This window comes from Nipponia nippon, unplaced genomic scaffold (genome assembly GCF_047370975.1).
Source record: "Nipponia nippon isolate SJK-2023a ecotype South Korea unplaced genomic scaffold, ASM4737097v1 scaffold_19, whole genome shotgun sequence".
In the NCBI taxonomy this organism is placed as follows: Eukaryota; Metazoa; Chordata; class Aves; order Pelecaniformes; family Threskiornithidae; genus Nipponia; species Nipponia nippon.
Genome location: NW_028262335.1, coordinates 4,289,126 through 4,310,957, shown reverse-complemented (window position 1 = coordinate 4,310,957; position 21,832 = coordinate 4,289,126). Strand labels below are relative to the sequence as shown.

The 21,832-nt window shown below is 44.9% G+C and overlaps 1 protein-coding gene and 1 long non-coding RNA gene across 9 annotated transcripts in view; one reads left to right on the top strand and one right to left on the bottom strand.

Moving 5' to 3' along the window:
• The window catches only part of LOC148056018 (uncharacterized), a 38,031-nt gene extending 27,807 nt beyond the window's left edge, over window positions 1–10,224 (top strand). For all 4 annotated transcript variants that reach the window (XR_015704254.1, XR_015704255.1, XR_015704257.1 and 1 more), the window contains 2 exons: window positions 6,388–6,881; window positions 10,107–10,224. This is a non-coding gene — a long non-coding RNA (uncharacterized LOC148056018). The remainder of the gene's footprint in view (window positions 1–6,387; window positions 6,882–10,106) is intronic.
• Window positions 1–21,832, bottom strand: part of CASZ1 (castor zinc finger 1) — a 206,399-nt gene that overhangs the window by 13,403 nt on the left and 171,164 nt on the right. For 3 of the 5 annotated variants that reach the window (XM_087755152.1, XM_087755149.1, XM_087755153.1), the window contains 9 exons: window positions 18,946–19,036; window positions 16,703–16,867; window positions 13,979–14,151; window positions 12,342–13,213; window positions 10,174–10,318; window positions 9,146–9,209; window positions 6,405–6,565; window positions 2,855–2,977; window positions 1,130–1,465 (listed from right to left, as the gene is read on the bottom strand). In XM_087755152.1, the coding sequence (XP_087611278.1) occupies window positions 1,130–1,465; window positions 2,855–2,977; window positions 6,405–6,565; window positions 9,146–9,209; window positions 10,174–10,318; window positions 12,342–13,213; window positions 13,979–14,151; window positions 16,703–16,867; window positions 18,946–19,036 (2,130 nt within the window). The remainder of the gene's footprint in view (window positions 1–1,129; window positions 1,466–2,854; window positions 2,978–6,404; window positions 6,566–9,145; window positions 9,210–10,173; window positions 10,319–12,341; window positions 13,214–13,978; window positions 14,152–16,702; window positions 16,868–18,945; window positions 19,037–21,832) is intronic. The other 2 variants (XM_087755150.1, XM_087755154.1) reach the window with 1 other exon arrangement.

Here is a 21,832-nt window from a genome sequence, read left to right as displayed (position 1 = left end):
TTTGAAAGCAGACAAATGACTGTCAATATACGACCCAGAGACTGATACTCCACCAGCCTGAATAACTAAGCTGTAATGCCTAACCTGATCCTGGACTCCTGTGTCCTCCTGTAAGCTACATAGCTCCTGTGCCTCTTTCTGTCCATCTAACAGAAATAACACCATCATCACAGCAACACTGTGAAACTTCTTTAATGTTTTAAAAGAAGTTCAGCAAGGTTATGTTTTACCTTCTGCCAGACACCTCCATTGTGAATTACTTTGTAAGCTAACACTGCAAAACCAGAGGCACAGAATTTAAGGAGACTCATTACACTTGTACAGAAGTTCAGCCAGGACAGCAAAACTTTGACAAATCTGAAGTGAGACAGAATTGCTCCCTATTCCTTGAGGTGCTGAGACCCATTCCTGGTAGAGTCCAAGCACTTGTGCCCCCTCCACTATCTGACCCCCAGTCCTCTTCACTGAAAAAAAAAAAAAAATGCAGCTGTATTATACTGAGTTACAGATGGCATTGCTAGGAAAAGGCCGTAGAGCTTACTGGGGACAAATCCAGGAGAAATCCAGCAAGCTCCTTTTCAGCAATCTGTAAGCACCTACTCTTAGTTCTGCATACTTTGCCGCAGTCACACCTCACCTTTGCATGACTGAGCACTCAGTTGCCCACTGATTTTTGCTCAGCTGCAGACACTCATGGCAAGTCTCAGACTTGCAGCAAGATCTGGAGGTGGGCTAGTCAGGCATCATGCTGAAAACTCTAAAGATGCTATGCTTCCTCGGTAGCCTTCTGGGTCAAAAATACTGCAGACACACCTGTATTTCTGTACACCTCTCGTGAGGTATAAAAAAATGCTTCAGTGATATGTGAGCAAGTTTATTTCTCCTCAAAACTCATACCTAAAAGTGCTCCCAGATGTACTGGAAAATTTTGCTTTTTCCTGGGATAACTGAAGGTATTTTCTAGACTTTATAGAAGTAAATTTTCTGTGAGATAAAGCCCAGAGTACTTTCTGGACAGAAGGTCTCTCAGTGGGTGAATACAGATGTAGTACTATGCTCTGAGGCGCAGTGAAGAGGGGATCGCAAGGCTGAAGAGGACACAAGGAGGCAAGCAGCATCCACAACTTACTTCTCCTGGAACTGGAGAAATCCGGGTTTGACCTGAGGCTTGGCGTTCTCCAGGGAAGTCGTTGCCAAGGGTGAAGTTGCCAGGTTAGGCACTGATGCTGGGATCTGAGGCATCTGGGGTATGGTTGAAGCCAGCTGCTTCCAAGCGAGCAGTGTGGGGGCAGAGGGCACAGTAGCTGGACTTGGAGTGGGCACGTCGAGGGCAGGAGCACTTGCCATGGTGACAGAAGTAGCAGATGGTGATGAAGGGGCCAGTGAAGCCTTATTCTCAGTAGTAGTTGAGAAGGGAGACTCGGAGTTACTTTTCACAGTTCCACCCTCTGTTCGGAAGTGAAAACTGCAAAAAGACAGTGTGATTCAGACATAAATTCTTGACCATTGCACATAACTTGATTAAACATCAACAGGAATGTGCAAACAAATTAGCTGAGGTTAACTCCTAAAAGGGGCTCTGCAAACATTGTAGAAAGATTTGGAGGCCTCCTAGACTGTCTGTGAAGAGAAGGGAATTCATTAAGAGGTGTGGAGACGGAAAGGTGCAGTAACACGTTGAAATCAGAGAGATGCAAGAATCGCTGCGGTCAGTAAGATCAAGATGCCTGTGAGGGCAGCTTCCCATCACTGTTGTGAGTAGTTTGTAGTAGTGAACCACAGGGAACTACCCAACGCCAGAGACCAACTGTGCTAACAGATCTTTCTGTCTCGAAATTTGCAACATCTCCTTCCCTTTAAACCCCCTCAGAATCAGTCATGTGGCCAGCTGCTAAAGGCCTTATTCATTCTTTACTTGGGCAAATCTTCCCCTGCCTTTAAAAGGAACTCGGCATGGTTTTCAACTGCGAATCATGCTCTGCAGAAATTTGCAACAGGGATAATTCCCAATATCCCACCCTTCCTTTGCTAGTACCCTCACTGTAACAGTGGGAGCAGATCTTAAATTCATTCTTCACCCAAGAATCGTCTAGAGTTCTGAGCATGCTGTACAGCCTCTGTAATATAGGCCATATTATCTAGCCTACAGTTCTGGCTACCAATCTCTGGGCTGTCTGCTACTTTACAAAATGATGTGAAATGATGAAGGGTTTATAATATAGAACATGGCAAGGTAAGGAGGAGGTTGCTGTTGGGCTGGACAGTTTGACTGCTTCATTTCAAGATCCTTATCCACATGATCTGAAACTCTTAAACAAAACCATATAAACTAAGGGCTAGGGAAAGCTTGTTAAAAGAGATCTGTCGTGACAAGACGAAGAAATAAAATGCTTTCTACACTGCAGTGATGGGGAGCTGTGTACCCCACAAAAAGCCTGTATCCTCTGACAACGGTTGGATGTACAGGATCCTCTCCCTCCCATATATTCTTAGATCTTTGTGTGGTGTATTCTTGTGCTGTGAGAAATATGGGTCTCCTTGAACACACATAGTCAAGTAGGCTATGGAAAAACAGAAACATCCAATTCTCAGCCTTGCCAACACTGTGGAGACACGTCTTTTTCACAAGTTGAGCGCATTTATCGTGAAACAAAATTAAAGAGGACAGTGTTCTGCAAAAATTTTAGCTGAGCCCATTTACACAGGAAGCATATGGGTGCCCAAACTGCCGCCCTCAGGACTGCCCACATTCCTGCTCTTGAACAGAGTTACTCAGTAAGGTCTCTCTCGTCCTGCAGTGTGCGTGTTGTAGAGTTTTCTCAAGGTTTCCCAAGACTCGCGCTCTCCTACTTACTTGGCATGCTTGATGGCTCCATCCAGGGTGCTGAAGAGGGCACCGCATTCCTCCACGACACAGTGGAAATGCACCTTATGGAGAAAGTCGCACTGTGCATCGCAGAAATCCTTGGTACCAAACCTGGCCGAAGTAGATAAACAGGCATCTTATGGAAGGTCCCAGAAGAGAAGCGGTGTTGGAACAGACATATTTTCTTTGTTTTTCAACTCTACTACCATTCTGTTCTCTAACGGCACTGTCCCTGCTGCACAAACAGCACTGCTGGCATTGTTGCTTGATTATTGCCTGTTATATAGATCTGAACATGCAGAACAAGAACCTAATTTCTCTCCAATTGAATTTGACTGAGAAACTCCCATTCACTTTTAGTGGGAGCAAAGTACAGAACTACTCTGAAACAAAAGATGAAAATCATTAGTGTTCTTAAGTGCCTACGTACAAAAGCCAAGGCTCTGAGGAACGATCAAAGATTAGTAAATTAAGGGAAATCCAGACCAAAAGCACACTGCTGAAACATTACAGGTCCTTTTTTTTTCTGTTTCAGTCTACTGGCAGTAGCAAAAGGGAAGAAACAACAGTGGTTCAAGGGAATCTAGATCCAGAATCCGCTCACCCCCCACCTTGAAACAAGAGGGTATCACATAGATGGGAGAGATGAAGTATCACCTATATAGCAATTACAGCCTAGTATGCATAAATACTGAAAAGCACAATCCCTGAAGTACAGAAGAAACAATGCTGCAATGCAAAAATCAGAGCAAAAGCCACCATCTAAGATAAGCCTCTTGTCATCTCAGAGGAAATGGTCAAGCGGGCAAAAACAACTAAGCAGGGTTTCACTGCTCACCCACTGCTGAGATTGTCCAGACTTAAGAAGAGAGCCACAAATACATGTGATTTCAGGAAACTCCAGAATCACAGGGAATCGAGAAATCAAGTAAAAAACACTGGCAGGAAGGATCTGAAACTTAACAGGGGAATCTTGCATAATTAAGATACAACAAACTACAATTGCTCTGATGAGCAGGAAAGCAAGAAACAAACAGCAGCCTGTGTGGTCCCAGGAGGGACCTCTGCACAATTTGAGGGCAAAGGAAAAAGAAAAAAAACTTGTATTGGAAAAGGAAGGTCAGTGGATATAGAATACATGCAGTCAGTTAACGCTTGCAGGGAGAAGATGAAGGAAAGTAAAGGTGTGGTAAGAGATAAGAAACCAAGTTACTGCAAGCCAAAGGGGTTGCTTTATCAGGGACAAGAGGTATTGTACTTAGAAAGAAGGTCCGATAAAAATGGGAGGTGATGAGGCAAAAATGGCTGCCTTATACAATTTGCTTTGGACAGGAAAACTAAAAACAAAGCAGACAATTAGGGATAAAATGAAGACCTTCTAGAAGAGCAGATAACGGGACTGGTTGGAAAATATAAATATGCACAAATCAGCCAGTCTGGGTGATGTATGTTCTGAAGTGCAATGGAAATTAACTCACAAACTGATTGCATTACTATTTGCTATTTTTTAAGCGATAGAGAAGCGGGAGGTACTAGGAAATAGGCAAAAAAAAAAAAATCTAGGTACTGATTCTTTCAGGGAAATAAAAGACAAGTGATCTTTGGCAATTATCATACCTCTAGTCTTAACTTCTCCTTCCAGTAAAGTAATGGAACAAATATTAAGAGGGAGGAGAAAATCATTAAACATCTAGAGGATAAAGGAACCATGAGCAATAAACAGCATCAGGATTATAAAGAATAAATCTTGCCAGACAAATTTAATTGCTTTTTTTGATAGAATTACAAAATTAGTGGATGAAGGGATGCAATATATTTGGATTTTAGTAAAGCATTTTGATACAGTCTCGCATATGCTTAGAATTAATTCAAATTGGCCTGGATGTGAATGCTACCTCATGGATTGAAAACTGGCTGAAGGACCGTAAACAAAGGCTAATGACAAACAGCAACATATTGAGCTGGGAGGAGATATCTTGTGAATGCTGCAAGGATGACTTTGGTTAGGTCTGAGCTTATTTAACATCTTCATTAGTAATCTAGGAGAAGGAGTAAACAGCGTGTTAATGAAATTCACAGAAGATACTAAACTGGGAGGAGTTGGCAACACCAGTGCAAGAGGAGAAAAATAACAGAGAGGCCTTGCACGACAAGGGAGAAGGTTCAGAATCCGAGAGTCATATTTGGAAACATACAGCTAATACACCTGGGGGGGTATTTTTATACATATGGGACTCATGAGAGCAACATTAAAAGCAATCCTATGTAGCAGTGGATGGCAAACATGATACGTATACATTATGCAGTATAGATGCAAACAAGGTAGCAAAATTGTGAGCTGCATATATGGGGGCAGGAAGCTTTTTCTATCGGGTGTGGTGATAGCGGAATGGCAGCCCAGTTCTGCACCCGTTCAGGGAACAGCAAGAACGACAACAGCAACAACACGGCCAGCAGGCTGAAGGGACTAATTTACAAACTCAGAGCAAAGGAAGTAAATAAGCTTGGTTAAATGGTATGGTAAAAGTCTGTGACTATCTGAGGGGGGTGAACTCCAGTTGCGGAGAGGAATTATCTGCTGTGGTTCAAGGGGATAAAACCAGGAGAACTGCAACAAAATTACAAAAAGGGAAATTCAGGCAGCATACCATGAAAAAAATTGTGACAGTGAAACGTATTAGGTGGCAGAATAATGCTCGCAGAGACAAGAAAATAGCCACACTGCTTGGCATAATTAAAACTAGGCTGGACAAAATGCAAATGGACTGCAGGGAAGGTTCTCACACTGGCCAGGGGCAGAGGGACTAGAAGACTTTCTAGTCTTCTCCACTGAAGTCTGTGATTTACGAAGTGTCCACAGGCATTTGTAGGCAGCATCTGTGTCAGAGCGCAAACCTGTATGTGTCTGCCTGGGTGTATCTGTGTATGCTCAAAGCATGTGTCTGTCTGGGCATGTATGTGCATGTGTCTGTGTGTGGGTGAGTTTTGTATCTGTTCCATTTTCCTTTCAAGCCTCCGTGTCTACAACAAAACCAGCAGAAACCATCCCAGTTCCCATACCCCTCATACTTCTTATTTTCTTTCAGTGGCATACTCCCATGATCAGAGGAAGTGCCACAGCAAGCATTTTAAGGCTTCTGTGACCTGCGCATAACAACTAAACATGGTCCAACAGAAGTTCAGTGCTGAGAGCGAGCTGCAGTGGGTCCCCCGGACTTGCAGACCAGGGATATAAAGAGGAGCCTAAGATGAAGTCTAGGCTAACAGTACTATGTGAAGATCTGTGCTCGTAGCTAGGTCTCAAGATCCCTTTGCAAAATAATTCTATGTGAACAGATATTGCTTACAGGACATTAACACTTACTGCAGCCAGTCGGGACTGAGGACTAAATGCACTCCAGAAGGTGATCGGCATATCACAGAATCAGGCCTTTAGATTCAAGAGAACTCTGCATTCGAGTGTGAACTAATGAGCCAGACACTTTGCAAAAGAAATCATTTTCCCTTTCCTCTATTCCCAGTTCCATGCTCTCCTTACCGGTGCAGGTACATCTTCCATGGCTCAGAGAGCTTCTCCTGGACAAGTGCCTTCACTGCCTTGCCCAAGTACTGTGTTGGCTCTCCAGCTGCAGCCTGGCCGCCATCTCCTTCTGTCTTAATGTTCAGCAGGTTGCCAAGGCTGGCACTGGTCTTGGACATCTGGAACAAGAGCATAGACACTGCATCAAGCCCAGCACACAGCCGTGGACACTGCCAGTCTGGATACCCTCAGGACTGCCCACGGAAAGCTGTGTCTTCAAAGATTAAGAGAAGACGAGAAATCTGCACAGACTGCCTCAACTGCCCCAGCAAAACTTAATAACACCTCAGTCTTCTACATCCTCCACCCAGCTGTCACAAAGTACCTGGTGCCCATCCCATATTCATGGCTCTCGTGTAAAGTAATGAAGCATCATGTCTGTTTTATACATGGGGAAACTGAGGTGCAGAGAGACATAGCTCGAGTGTGGAAAAGGTGTGCAGGCTTAAACATTAATAACCCTATATAGCTCCTACAAAATGCTGGTCTCTTAGTACAGAGCTAGTGATAGAACTGGTAAGCTCTAGTTTATTTAGAATCATCTTATCCCAGCCACAAGGATGTCTCCTTCTTTAAAGTGACTGTCAGGTATGTTTGGGGGTGGGAGGGGGGAAATCTCCTTCAACTGGGGAAAAATTCTGGCTCCACTTAAGTTCCTGGAAAATTCTTACTAACTTCAATAAAGAAATTATGTCACTTTCTGTACTAAATGGACATATCCTCCACAAAGCAGGACTGGGACTCACTATTTGTCTTGTGTGAAAGGCTTCACATAGATTCTACACAGAGAAGGTTTAGAGGTCCAGGCGTACGATGTGCAGGACAGAAAAAACAACTTGCTCAAGAGTGCTTAGAGAGAAAATTTTCTTTCAGAATAAATGCACCCTTTCTTGCTTTGCTGTGCTCTCAGTTACATCCAGTAACAACAGTGAAATTAGCAGCATGAATAAAATGCAGAATTGGGCCCAATACTTGCATTATAAACTCCACCCACTTGAGGATCTTGAAGCCCTTTATAAATATCAGTTAATTAAGCCTGACAACCCCCCTAAATAAACTGCAATACGCTACAGGAACCCTGGCTATTTGAGGCTCTCTTAATGCCCCCTGAAGGTAAAGCCCCTGCTGCTATGTGGAGACTGCAGCTCTTTATGGCTGGAGTCAGAAATTCAGGTCGTTTTTTTCCACTGGTGTTTGTTGAGCGTCCAGTTTCTGTAAAGGGCTCTTTTTCCTAGACAAATAATGAAGGATTCCTCCACGAACAGAAATTGTGTGCAGCAAGAGGAAGAAACAAGCATGATGTGTTCCTGAGCACACTGAGCTTGATTCTGCAAGCCTTAGTCTTGGAATAGGCTCCTTCAAATCAGTGGGCTCTTTTCTTTGCTGGTTTATGTCATCAGTTAATCCCATTCCTTCTTTAAAAAAGGAACAAACCTGAAGAACTCATATTTTGTACCTGTGCTACACTTACTCTGCACAACATAGAGAATCTTATGCAGGGCTGCACACAAACAAACGCTTATTTCTAAGCATATGCTTGAATCTCATATTCTCCTGAGGATTTTCAAGTGAAGTACCTATTGAAATAGAATTTCCCTGAGCTGGGGCCTTCAGAATGACTCAAGACCCCAGACAGCAGACTTACTAAATAGATTTACTCACTAGAGAAAGAGCTGCATATTTGGAATCACTAAAGGGACAATAAGCAGGAACAAATAAGAAATTAAGTTTAAAAGGGAACATCAAAAACCCAGCGTAACAGAGAGCCAATGGAGGAGAAAAGTGGCATAAGGATAAATGCAGAAATTAAAACACCACAGAGAAAAAAGAGTGATGAAGTAAGAGAGAAAGGAGGCGAGAGATTACTAGGCAAAGTCACTCTGCCCTCTCTTGAGGGTTATATGGCCTTGATGCCTGTAACGCCCAGAGCCAAGGGGATGGCAATAGTTATGCCTGTAAAACCTATCACACAGTAGAATATTAAAGCATGGCTCAAAGCCTGCCCTGATCTCTGCTGCAGTTGTATACAACAGCAAAATTAATCTCGGTACAGTAGAATTTATCATGTGAAAGGGAAATATATATTTGAGATGATGTATAATTTAAGGAAAAAAGTAAGGAAAAAGAAACCGTGCATTATCTAAAATAAATATTATAGAACATGGTAAAGGGGGCTCTGTTGGACACCATTATTCACACCAGAAAGACAGAAATTGATGTTTTTGGCTCAAAACTTCTAATTTTTTTCTTCTTCTCTTTCATAAAAACACATTATTCTCCTTCTCCTCCCCCAATGAAAGAAAATGTTTTTAAGTAAATAAGCAAAATGAGTAACTATAAAAAGAGAGCGAGAGAGAAGTTGCCAGGTTCTGGAAATAAAAATGGTAAGGGGAAGGGGAAAAAAAAAAAAAAAAAAAAATCTTTCAGAGCCCTCCTCTGTCTAGAAAGGATGGGAAAAAAAAAAAAAAGGTGTCAGAGGCTGCAATATATTTCTTCAGCCAGTTCATTAAATTAATTCGTAAGCAGTGGCTCTGAAATTATACCCGATGAAAAATGGTCTCAAAATTTAAATGGTACAAACTCATCTTATTAGAGGCAAAACATTAAAAAACAAACGCATCTCTTCCCCCCTCCCCGCCATCGCAGCTTTAATTTCTCTTGGTGGGGGGAATGAAAGGCGTTTGATGGATGGCTCTTACCTTATTCATAAGCGAGGATAAAAGAGATGAATTTGCCGAGACTGTGTGGCCATTTGATTCATTACTGGAACACACAAACCAACAGGGTTTAGTTAAGATGTGCACAGGGACTGTGAGCACTGAGATTAATCCTTCTCCCTTCAAGCTGCCTCGCTCCTCACCTGCTACATCCGGAGGAAGAGAATGATGCCCACCCTCCCTTGGGCAGGCCAAACTCTTTTACTTGTGATAGCCAAGATGGAGAGAAAGAAGGTCCCAAGTCTGCAGAATTTAGTTCTTTCAGCTATTAAACAGTCCAGACCTCTTCCTCCAGTGTCCACACAACCCACCCCATGTTTTAATCCTTCATCCCATTAGAACTTTCCAAAATATGCCACAAAACCAGTGGGGATGCTGACAGAAGACTCATACTGCCAGGGACACAGGCCCGCTCGGCAGCAGAGAAAGCAAGGCAACAATCCTTATGGCCACAGCGAAGCATGCTGAAAGGCAACTTTAGTATTTCACATGCATCAGTAATAGCTCTAGTTGACTGCGAGTGCTGGAGTCCCAAATTGAGGCTTGTTTAAATAAAGTATGGAAAGGAATGTATACAGAGGTCAAAGTGGAGCAGGCTCACTTATCCCCAGTATCAGTTCCTCTGCAGTTTTTCCACACAGGACAATCCCCTAACACTCCTATTCTCAGTAGAGATGCTGGACAAGTGGGACGCGCTTTGAGATAGGTGCATTGACATCTGCGCAAGTGCAAAGATTCATCACCATAACTATAGATTGTTACATGCCAGACCCAGACCAGAGTTAGCCTGACACCCAGTTGTTTTGTGTGTGCAGTTTCTCTGGAAGGTGCCTCTCTTAGACCCGATTCAATGCCCTATTACATCAGTGCAAATGCTCCTGCATCCAACTCAGCCTCCGTGAAATTGCCTTTCATCAACATGTTGTGTCCTCTCTTATTACAGGTATGGAAACTTCTCAGAACTTGATGCTGAAAAGAACTAAGCGTGCCTGCCTGCGTGCTTCTCTCACCCGTGATCCTTGACACTCAGGTCCAAACTGTGCTCCTGCAAGGAGTCCTGGCTCGTGGCAGATGACGATCCCATGGCCTCCGCAGGCTCCTGCTTCACCTGAACTGGGTTGAACCGTCCGGGAGCTGCTGGTTGTCCGTTCCCTGCTTGAGAAAGGCACCGAAATTAAATGCAAAAATTAAATGAAAAATGTAGGTCTAAAATGAGGTTACAGTGGCAAATAAGTAAGTTAAATCACTAGCACCAGCGCATAAATGGAAAAAGCAAGGAAAAAGTGTGGGGGGAGGGAAGTGCTGGGATTGCTGGTCAGCGTTTATTGCCAAGCTGACATGATGGGTTCTGACGTCCACTCCAGCGTGGAAATTCTTCAAGTGATAATTATTGCAAAATTATGTCAAAGTTGTCCAGGCTATGGGCCCTTTAAAGGAGAAGGGCGGAAGGAGCGTGGGGGAGACCTGATTCTCTGCACAAACTGTCATAACTAATTTGCGGGGCTGCCTCTTAAGCGTTTATTAAAGACTCTGTTAATGCTGAAGCAATGTGGCAGCTTTCGACTGCTAGTCAAGCCCCCTTTCTCGTCCCCAATCCCAGCGTTGCCGTAGCGACAGCGATGGCCCGCCACTGCGCGTGCCCAGCAGGAGCATCTGCCCCGTCAGGGCTATCGAAGGTGACAGCCAATGGGGTTGGCTCAAACCACGCGACCTCTTGCCACCGCCATCACGTTGTCCCCACAAAAAGGGGGAATTTTTCTTTTTTTGGGGGGAGGTTTAGTGCTGAGCCCATGCAAGAAAAATTCAAATTAAAGGAAGAGAAAAAAGAGGAAAGGGGGGAAAACGGGAGAACAAATTAAAGGAAAAAAATTAGGAAGAACAGCAAAGAAAAAAGGAGGGAAAAAAAGTTGCTGACAGGAACATGTCTGCAGAGCTTTTTTCCACAATCCCCAAGTGACTAAAATATTAATTTACCCTCCGGCAGTACAGCTGACAGCGAGCTGCTTCTCAGACAGCAAGTGGCATTTTATTAAAAAATAAAGGAAAATAGTTCCCTCAATGACCTTTCTCTGCTTTAGGAAACAATTTTTCAAATAATAATTTTAAAAGTATGTGAAAGTTCCCCTCCCTCTTTAATCAGATTGCTTCGTCCTACTCCCTCGTTTGCTCTTGGGTGGAAGGGAACATCGGCAGCGCTCGCGTACCAGGGGCCGGCAGCCTGCTCTGGCCTTGCCACGGCGCGGGGAGGAGTCTGGGGGGCAGCCCCATGCCACAGGGTGCTGCCAGGCAGAGCCTCCCCTCCATGCCACCGCGCTGCCCACCGTGAGCTGACCATGTTCCGCAGGAGATTGTGGAGGTACCCTGTGCTCTTGAGGGAGTCCCACATCCCTGCTGGCAGGGCTGGGCACAGGCACGTACTTGCCCCAGGGCTAGGTGGCAGTGGGAAGAGCTCCGAGCTACCCCAGGCGACTTCTCATTCCCATTTTTTACCCCTCTCACAGTGCTGCTGCCCCTTGCAGGGGGACCCTTGCACCTCAGGGGTACCCTTGCACCTCAGGGAGCTGCAAAGTGAGAGAAGCACAGCTTGCAAGAACTGAACACGAGAAAGGTCCAGTTTGTGGACTGTACCAACACTACCTCCAAACCCACAGCTGGGACAACAGAGCTGGAGCACAGAACCAAACCCCCAGATCAGAAAAACAACTGGCAATGAGCTACAGGATCAACACCACTAGGCCCAGCCAAAACTCGATACAGTCTGCAGAAGAGGGCTTAGGCTGCTGTATGGCCTGCAAGTACTGGCCAAGTTTTTTCTTCATTTCCATTTCTAGTACAGTGCCTCTCTCTTTTCTGCCTACAGCAAACTGGGTGATACATATGTCAACGCTTTTCCTTCAGATCTGGTAAGAGCCTGCTCCATTTGTGGGCAAAGCTGTGTTTCCTGCCTGTCTTCTGGCCACATGGGTATAGCCAGGCCCCACAGGAAACCATGCCAAGACTGCCCTCTTCAAGGGTGAACTGGACATGACCAAATTTATTCTCCCATTTATGTTCCTTTACTACCTCTTCCCCACCTCCGATCCCATGGACAACTGGGTGGCTTCTCATTCACTCCTCTCCAAGTCATCAGGCACTGCTCTTCCTCCCACCACTAGCACCACTGATGAGGGTAACTCACCTGCTTCAAGTGCCACAGAGGGCTTGAGTGCAGCTGCTGCCAGCCTGGCCATCATAGGAGAGATTAATCCCTTGCTAGCAGAGATCCTTTCCATTATAGATGCCGCTGGACCTGGAGAAGAAGTAGCCGCTGGCTCACCAGATCCTGAAATGGCCTGGGATGAGGAATCTGTAGGAGCAGATGACGTTGGATTGGTGCCAGAAGAACCAGCAGCAGTCATCAGATTAGCTGAGCTGGCTGGAAGTGGTGTAGAGACCCGACTGGGGATGATGGGGAAGAAGGATCCAGCTGTTCCAGGAAGTGCTGAGTTGGAGAGTGCCAGGGCCAAGGGTATATTGCTGGGAAGAGCCTGGGAGAGCAGGCCAGAGATCTTGGTGGCTGGTGTCATGCTGTTGGCAGACTTGCTGGCCTGTGAGGAAGCAAGCTCAGCAGCAGAGGAGGGTGCAGCTGGGACTATGAGAGAAACGGAAGACTGTTGACTGGTGGGGGAGGCACTCAGGCTGGAGTTCTTCGAGCTCATAGCAGAGAAGTCAATAAGGTCATCATTACTGGACTCCTCTTGCTCATTATCCTTGGACCCCAGGAGAGAGGCAGGCAGGCCCAGCACTCCTGAGCTTCGGATGTGCCGGCGCTCATGTTTGCGTTTATGGGAGGTCATCTGGCTGGTGGAGGTGAAGGTGAAGCCACAGCCTGCCCTTATGCAGTGGAAATGGTTGGTGGCCTTGCTGTAGACACAGCCCTCATACTTGCATTCCTCATACTTGTAGAACTTCTTGAAGCCATCCTTGGCGTAGGCATCATCTTTGATGTGGTAGCTCTTGTGCTTCTCAATGTCACACTTGTTCTTGAAGGTGAATGTACACCCAGGTCGCCTGCAAGGGCATCGAGGAGGAGAGGGTGGTTGGCTGTGTGGGCTAGGAGCACAACGCAACTGCTGTCACCTGCCTACCTCTGGGATAAGGACTGGGGCCACTACGAAGACAATGGCCCCGGCTGCAAAGCGGCTGAGGAGCTTTATGGGGATTAACCTGTGACACCAAGGCAAGCAAAAATGCTGCCATGTGAGAGAGCTGGGAAGCTCACTCCACTCTGAGGAACAGCCACAATGACGTGGGGATGCAGGCACCCACCACTAAAAGTTCCAACCAAAACAGCAGCTAAAGGGGACAAAAGTACAAACTGTGCTTTCCTACTCTTCCCAAGAACATGAGAAATCAATAGAAGAGCATTTGTGTACCGGAGGCAGAGTCTGGCCCTGGAAGGGATGAGCTGGCTGACTGTTGGATGGGGAGAACTCTAGCATGGAAGTGCCATTAGCAGTATATTAATGGCCTACTTCAGTCGAACTCTGAAGAGCACTGTGATCTCTTCCCCAAATGATCCTAGGATGTATTTTCTAGTGGGTATGCATTCCTCAGATCACCTCAGATCACACTCCTGCCTTCAGAGTGGTCTGTGGCAAGATCCTGGAAATCACATCTGCCCTGAGCAGGAGTTCTCTCAAGAGCAGTACTGAGACGGTCACAGCAGGGAAAATCAAGTCCCTGTGTATACTCCTCAATTTATGACTTGGCAGAAGGAGGCAAACAGATCATGCAACTCTGAGGCAGGATTCCTCCCCTTCCCTGCTGTCTCACCTGCAGTGAAAGTGAGTGGTTTTCTGCCCGTAGAACTGGCATTCCACAGTGCCACAGTCCTCCGTGGCACGGAACCGCTGAAACCCGTCGTTGATGAGCTGCGTGTTCTTCTTGTGAAAGTTCTCATGGGTCATCACGTCAGAGGTGCTTGTGTAGACCTTGTTACAACCCACCTACCCCAGGCCAAAACAGGGAGTCATCAGCACAGCGTTTCAACAGCCTACCATTATTACCAGCAATAATAAACACAGCAGCAGCACACACACATTTAATAGTTCCATTTGTGCACTTCTCCTAGGAGTATTAAGTCATCACTTTAATTCCCAATCTAAAGACTGATAGAGCAGCTGTGAAAAAAACCCAACTCTCTGGGCATGAAACAGGAAGAAAAAAAGGGGAGGCTGCAAAGGGATAAAAGACCAGCCACAGATAAGCATGCCTGCTTAGGGAGGCAGTAAGCAGGGTTCCTGCTCTTAAGGAGAAAAGAACACTGACAGATGCCATTACTTTTTGTTATCTTGGAGCGACATGGAACGAAGTAGGACTTTCATCTATTTGGGGAATAGAAAATTGAGTGGGAATGAGTTATCTACCTCTTTAGTGCTTCTGGGAGGTAAGGCAGGGTGGTGCAACATGAGGCCAATCTTTTGAGCTTGTAATATACGGGTTTCATTCTAGCAAAGCATAAACCCTATGTTCAGCTGATCTTAGCAAACCGGTGACTTTTTTCCCTCGTCACTGTTCAAGACTACCACTTCAATAATTTTAAACTCGTGCAGCAAATGGGAATGGTGTGACAAGGACGGAATGCTGAAAACCTGCCTTCCTCTGGGTAAAGCGGGCAACTTTGCCATATTGAGTAAAAAAACACTGGAATCTGAAAACGTCCTCAGCCCTGCTGAGGGAGGATTTTTTTTTCTTTTCTTCCCTAGCACAACGTGTGCCAATGCCTGCACCATCTCAGAAGTGAAGAGAACGAAAACACCACCTCTTAGTTCAGCCCAGGTTGATTCAAACAGGCAATAACAAAACCCATGACAAATACCCAGAAAAAAAAATAAAAAGGATCTCCAGCTATTTCCAATATAAAAGAGCCTCTCTCTCTCTCTGCACTGACACCTTGAAAAAAGACAGACCCTGCATGGCATTAAAAAAAAGAATTAAACAAAAACCTCCTTAGGAATAATTTGCAATGCAGCTCTTGGTGCTAAAGCCTAAAAAAATGTCAGTTTATATAAACAACTAACTGAATTTTATCCACACCAATTATGGACATAAAGAAAAAAAAACCCAGGAGATGGATGGCACAAATTCTGCCATTTAAGCAGTATTTTCTTTAATTGGGCGTTTATATTCAGACACCTTTCCTGTAAGACACTGCTTACATGGGCATTATTTTACTGGAAGACAGTGGGCACAGGATGGAATTACCCATATATAGTTGTGTAAATGAAGGTCTCTATTCTAACTCGGAGTGACTTAAAGCTGTGAAACGCTCCTCGTACTCTAACAAAAAATTAAACAAATCCCATCCTGGTCAATTGAAGAAACTAAACAATCAATATTATGGGAAGCATAACGGAAAATGTCCTCAAGAGAAAGTCACATGAAGTTCCCAATTTATCAAATGTTGTAAGCACATGCTTAAACCAACCCCTATTCAGGACAGTACTTGAGTGCATGCCTAACATTTAAGTATGTGCTTAAGCCCCACTGACTTCAGAAAGCTTACCTGACTTCAAGTTAAACATATGCTGAAGTCAATCTCAGCAAAGCATTTAAGCATGTGATTAAGGCCTTGTGACTTTAACTGGGGTCTTTAACTGTTGGGATAGGGCAGGCAGTGAGACCTAAGTTTTCAGAACAGAAAAGCTTTCACCAAGGGTTGCCCGATTATTGTTTGTAACTACAGCACATTCTCACGGCAATGGTTTAGGCAACAATTCTAATGAAACAAGTACACATCAAACCCTCTAATCTGAAGAACGATCAGGGTAAGACCCAAACAATCTGGTGTGTCTGTGTCTAAAAACAGCAAAGGCGTCACAGTTACATCTATGTGGCCACTCCAACTCTGGTTACGCTGCTGTTGAAGCCTGGCTGGTTCTTGAAACAAAGCTCCCAGCCTACACCACAGACAAGTAAACTCCAGTATCACTGGTGAGGAGATGGAGAACCAGGGGTGTTAAGTCTAGATATGTGACATTAATTACTTTAGAAATTGATTATGGAGGAAATTAACCCAGTGGTAAAGGGCAGATGTGTCACAGAAAAGTCTGATTTCAGGGGAGTGGCAGATCAGATTTGGGTAGAGGCAGCGCAGTGGCATCGCAGAGAGGTCCCTGAATCTCAGAGAATGGGACTTGTTTGAAAAAGTGAAGTCCAAGACTGTGTGAAAACCCTGAGACCTGCTTTGCCTCACTGCATGCACAAGGCTTCTAAAAACAGAGAACAGTGCTTCCCTTCGCCCTTCCCAACACTTGGCATGGCAAGTGCAGTGAGGACAGGGCAAAGACTCTTCAAACAGGCCTGAATCACAAGTGAGCAAGAGAGGCTATGAATGTCACCCCTTTGCCTCAGAACAGCCCCTTGCTCTCTAACAACAAAGTGCTGGGCTGCCTGAACTCAAGAATCCTTTCGGTCCACCCCAAAAAGGACACTGCTCAAACAATGACTCTTCATTTGCCTCATGTGCTACCACCTACTCCCCAGTCCAGCTGTTACCTGCATGCAGTGGTAGTGTGTGCTTTTCCCATTCAGGTGGCAGCCATGATAATACACGCTACAGTCATCCAAGGGGCTGAAGCGCATGAAGCCGTGCTGGAGGGAATTATCACGTTTCTTGTGCATGTTGTAATGCCGAATCACATCCTGTTTACTAGTGAATCTCTGGAGAGATACAGAGACAGACAGTGAGACACACGTGATGGGAGTGGGTGAGTAATCCTGAGGGCAGGGTATTTTTTTTGTTCTTGTTGTTAATAAACTTATGGTACCAGGAGTTTGAAGCTCAGCAGTTATCACCCCAAGAGAGTCAGATTAAAGAGGAATTGTGTGCATGTATCTTCTTGGTAAAGGGAAAGTATCTACACGTGAAAAGTTGTAAACATGACACTGGGGGGATGCCCAGAATACGCTCCCTGCAGCTTTAAGACTGCAATTCTTCTAACATAATTTTAGCTGCTGCTATCTCAAGAACTGCTATAGTTAGAAAGCAAACCAGTGAACTAAACAGCCTACAAGAGAGTAATCCAAGCTTCCAAATCACTCACTGTAGTGGTTAGCAAGACACTGGCTGCCACATTCATGTCAGACTAGAAACGGGGAAAAACACTCTGCTCTTTTATAGTACCTTCCCATTGTAAGTCTGCTGCCTCCCCTACAAGGTAGGATGGCTTTATTAGGAAAACAGGGACACAGAACTTTCTTCCAGTCACAGAAAAAGATGGTAGTAGAGCTTAGAGCTAAATCTGCATGACCAGAATATCCTTTTCATCCTCTACCTGCTTGAAGTAATGAAGGGGTACCCCACTGTCAGAGCAGGCTAAGTGCCTTTAAAATGAAGCTTTTCATTTCTGTTTCCCACAGACATCAATATTTAACAGTGAAGGTGGGAAAGTAAATCTGATTTTTTTTTTAAAAGAAATCAATATCCATTTATTTTGAGGAGTAATTGAAAAGGCCTGTATTCCAATGTTTAACAACTTTTCTAGTCTCCCTCATAGGAAACAAATGATTATCGCTTCCACTCTTTCCTCCTATAATATCAATCCTGATCAATCTCGTTGGTATTGGCACGGGAATATATGGATATAGATTTCAACAGGAATCCCTTGGAGGCTGGAGGTATGATTTCCCAGGGCGTACATACAGGATTGCTATTGCCAATCATCGTTAATTTGTGCCCGCTTATTACAGAGCGTTACTTATTCTAAAATATATCTCAGCCATAAAATAATTTGCATTTTAAAAAGCAGCCTAAATCCTTATTCCCTGCGAGACCAGACAGCTCCTTTGCAAGCAGCTTCCAGACTCCTTAGGAAATAATCATGAGGCCAATCATAATAATAGGGTTTTCTGTCTTTCCATCCTTTGTGTTTCTCTCTTTCTGGTGCAGAGATATCCATGTCACAGTTGGGACAGACTCATCTCCATTACCAAATGCTGGGCTAGGAGGACCACTACATGCATCCCAGAGACAAACTCTCCTTTGATCAGTAGAAACCCACAGTCAAGCTCAGCGGATCCAGATCAACTTCCTACGCTGTGGTCAGGCTCATTCCTTTGAGACCCAAAGGTCTCCTGGGGTAGAGCTGAAGTTGTGCCTGATGCACAGTAGAGGCAAACTCTGGGATTCCCACTCACACACATGCAGCCTGACCACAGAAATGGCAGTGTCAAACTCACAGACCTGGGAAGAGGGTAAACAAACACAGCACGTGACTCGGCTGGCTTGACGTCGCTACCCTGGCAGTTCTCCCAGTCATTACAGCATCGCACATGCTCCTGCCCCCACGCTTTCCCCACAAATCCCGGACTGCTGCTGGTCTTATTGGGTGTTTTGTTGCAGATACTGCTGCTACAATGTCACTCGGGCAGCAGGAGGGAAAGAGACAGACTAACAGATCAGCATTCCCTAGTTTCAGGCACAATTTGTAACGCAGCAGAATTTATTCTCTTGGTTTCACTGATGTAAATCTGGAGTAGTTCCCACTGACTTGAGCTGATCTATATTTTGCTCCTTGTTACAGTGGTCTGGGTTTGGTTAAATGGTGTTAGATTGGGTTAAATGGGAACAAAATAGGATTCTAGTAAGTTCAAAATGTATCTTGCCCTCTTTCAGAGTGGAGAAGTGAAGAGGCATGTGTGTGCGCAGGGAGGAGAGCATAGGAGGACACACGTCTCCCCTGGGTGGTACCCCTTTACATTCAGGTAGCTGTGCCGACAACTTTTTACAATTCTTTTACCTGATAGTTGCACTCCGGGTCAAGGCAGTGGTAATGTTCTCGATACTGGTATGCACAGTGTATATGTCCACAGTGCTGACTGCCAGAGAACCTGCAAACATGAGAGGAGGACAGAATGAAACAGCGTCCTGACAGTACTGCCTATAAGCAAGGTACAAATAAAATAAGTCCCATTCCTGCTTTCATCCCACATGTTTATGGCATTAAACCCCATCTCCCTTATCCCCTCCAAGGATGGTGACCTTCCCACCTTCCTTTTCTTATTTGTCACTATTTAAAGGTGCTTCTTGAGCGGGATCATTCAGGTCTTGTACATCCCTAATCTGTCTTTCCCTTTGAAATTCATCTCCATTATCTAAGTTGCTTACTTGGGGAAGAGTAAGAAAGGAGAGTTCCTTGAATTAAATATACAATTCTAAAATTCTCATGTGTGAGTTTAGATACCACAGCAGTGAGTTTCACAAATCTCCCATGCCAGAAGGACACAAATAAACATTGGTCAAATACGGATTCTAAATTTTAGGTATGCGCCCATCTAGTAGGACCTCAGAAAAGCTCAGGCATTCATTTGTTTGTACGAGCTATGTCTCAAGACTTTTTTTAATCACAGTATGGTGTCACACTACAGAGAAGATTGCAAATCAGTGGATTAGATGGTAAGCCACAGATAGAAGATGATCATGGCAAGATTATATAGGAACTTTCAATAAGATAGATCAATGGAAAGATAGGGGAGATGGATCAACAAGAACACAATGAAGCAGTACAGGCAGACCATCTCGGCCCGGTGTGCACATCTTCTCCCATGCATGACAGCCCTGCTAATCATTATTTTCCGTGTGGATACAGTGTTTGCTCACAACAAAAAACAGTGCAATGCAAAAGAACAGGATCTTCAGCCTGCCTCTGAGTGCAATTAAAAGTAGGACACAAGAAGCAACAGCCAACAACACGCACCTAATCCATTTCTGCAGGCCACCACTGAGCATTCCACATGGCAAATCTGGAAACTCCTGACATACGGGGTGGAAAAAACCCCAGAAAGGCCATACAATATCTACATACAAACAGACAGTACATGGAATGTATTGACAGACAGACACATCAGTAACTGGCAAAAGGGGACGATCCAGTAACGGGCTAATCAGTGCAATGAACTCTCTGATGTATATTCTAGGGGACCCTGGAAGAGCTGAAGAGCTTGAAAGGGAAAAGCAGTGGAGAGAAGGGGACTCAGAGGGGAAACATTCAAAGATAAAGTACCATCTGCTCAAAGGTTCCTCAAAGGTTCCTCACGTCACTTAGTGCTAAACACAGCAGGAGTGCATATGATAAAGGGCACGGGAAAGAAACAAGGAAGGGCAACGAGTAAAAAGGAAAAATGAGAGGAGTGAGGGTGTCCTGGGGCAATCAAGGAACAGGGCAGGAGGAGGGAAGATTATGGATCATCATAAGGTGATATACCGCTAAATTACAGGATAGAAAACATCGGGATGAAAAGCAGTACTAAATAAGGCATTTCTGAAGCACAGTAAGGAGGAGGAGGTCAACTGTGGAGACAGCAGGGCCTCTAGGAGATGGAAAGGGGACTTAATTGACAGAAAAGATAGACATTGCTAAAAAATTAAATGACTTCTTTGCCTCAGCATTCACAAAGGGAGACAGGGACAGATGCCAGGAGCAGACATGCCTTTCCCTGGGGAAGGAGAAGAAATACTGCAGGAAATCAGGATCACGTCAGAACAAGTGATTGAGAAACTGGAACAAACCTCAGCAGCGGAGAAGAAACAAACCACAAGGCAAACAGCAAGGCTGGCTGCACAAACAAAGGTGTGGAACTGAAAGCAGAGGAAGCGATTCCTGCTCAACGCCTGGGCAACCGTGAGGCTAGTACAGGGCACAGGCAGCAGCCTGAGTCACCATGGCATTAACCAGGTACCTGCAGCTCTGCAGCAGATCGAACCAACTGGTCCTGCTAGTCCAGGGCTTTATGTCAGCACCACCACCACCAGCAGCTTTAAAGGAAAGAAATTGCTCTGGGGAAAGCTTCCTCCCTATTCCACTGATGAGATGGGGAAGAGAGAGAACCGTGGAGTGCAGATCAGGCAGAGGGAAAAGGAAGATAAAGACCTTGCTGACAAATATACACCTTTGAAGCAAAGCAATCCAAGATATTATCGAAAGCAAGGATGCAAAATGACCAGAGGTGCCAAGTGCAGTAAAAGAAGGGCCAGACACCAAAGAGATCTGACTGTACGGGATGAGTTACTTGAAGCATCCTAGCAGGAGGAACTCATGGGCTTAGCTTTAAAAGGAACAGCTAAACAAGCACTCTAGCACTTCAAACTCCTGCCCTGCCCTCCACGTGCCACGGAAAGGTGTGTGTGTGGTGTCTACAGTGCAGGAAGGGAGAGGCAAGTGCTCTACCAAACCGTGTGCTTGGGGAAGGAGGGAAGCAGCAAACACAGCACAAAGGGGAAATTCTGCTCTTTCAGCCTGTAAGGTTAGGCTCCTAAAGGGTTATTATCCTGTGTTTCTTCTGACACTTGAAACAGTTCAAAGCTATTAATTTTTAAAGCACAGCATCTGTTTAGCTTTTTCATAACAGGAAAGCGTACACACCACACACTTACACGCATACACACGCGCACATTTACATGCACATACTCTAAGGTACATCAACACCTCTCTTAATTTACATGAACGTACCCACAATTTCCATGCACGCGATCAGACACAAACACACACACCTGAAACAAGCAAACTCACAGACCTTTTAATCACACTGATAAGCAAATCCAAACTCCTAAATTGTCCATACAGGCACATAGATTCATTTTCACAAGAACAACCCCCTCCCCCCTTCCCTTACTTTAATCGGTTCACT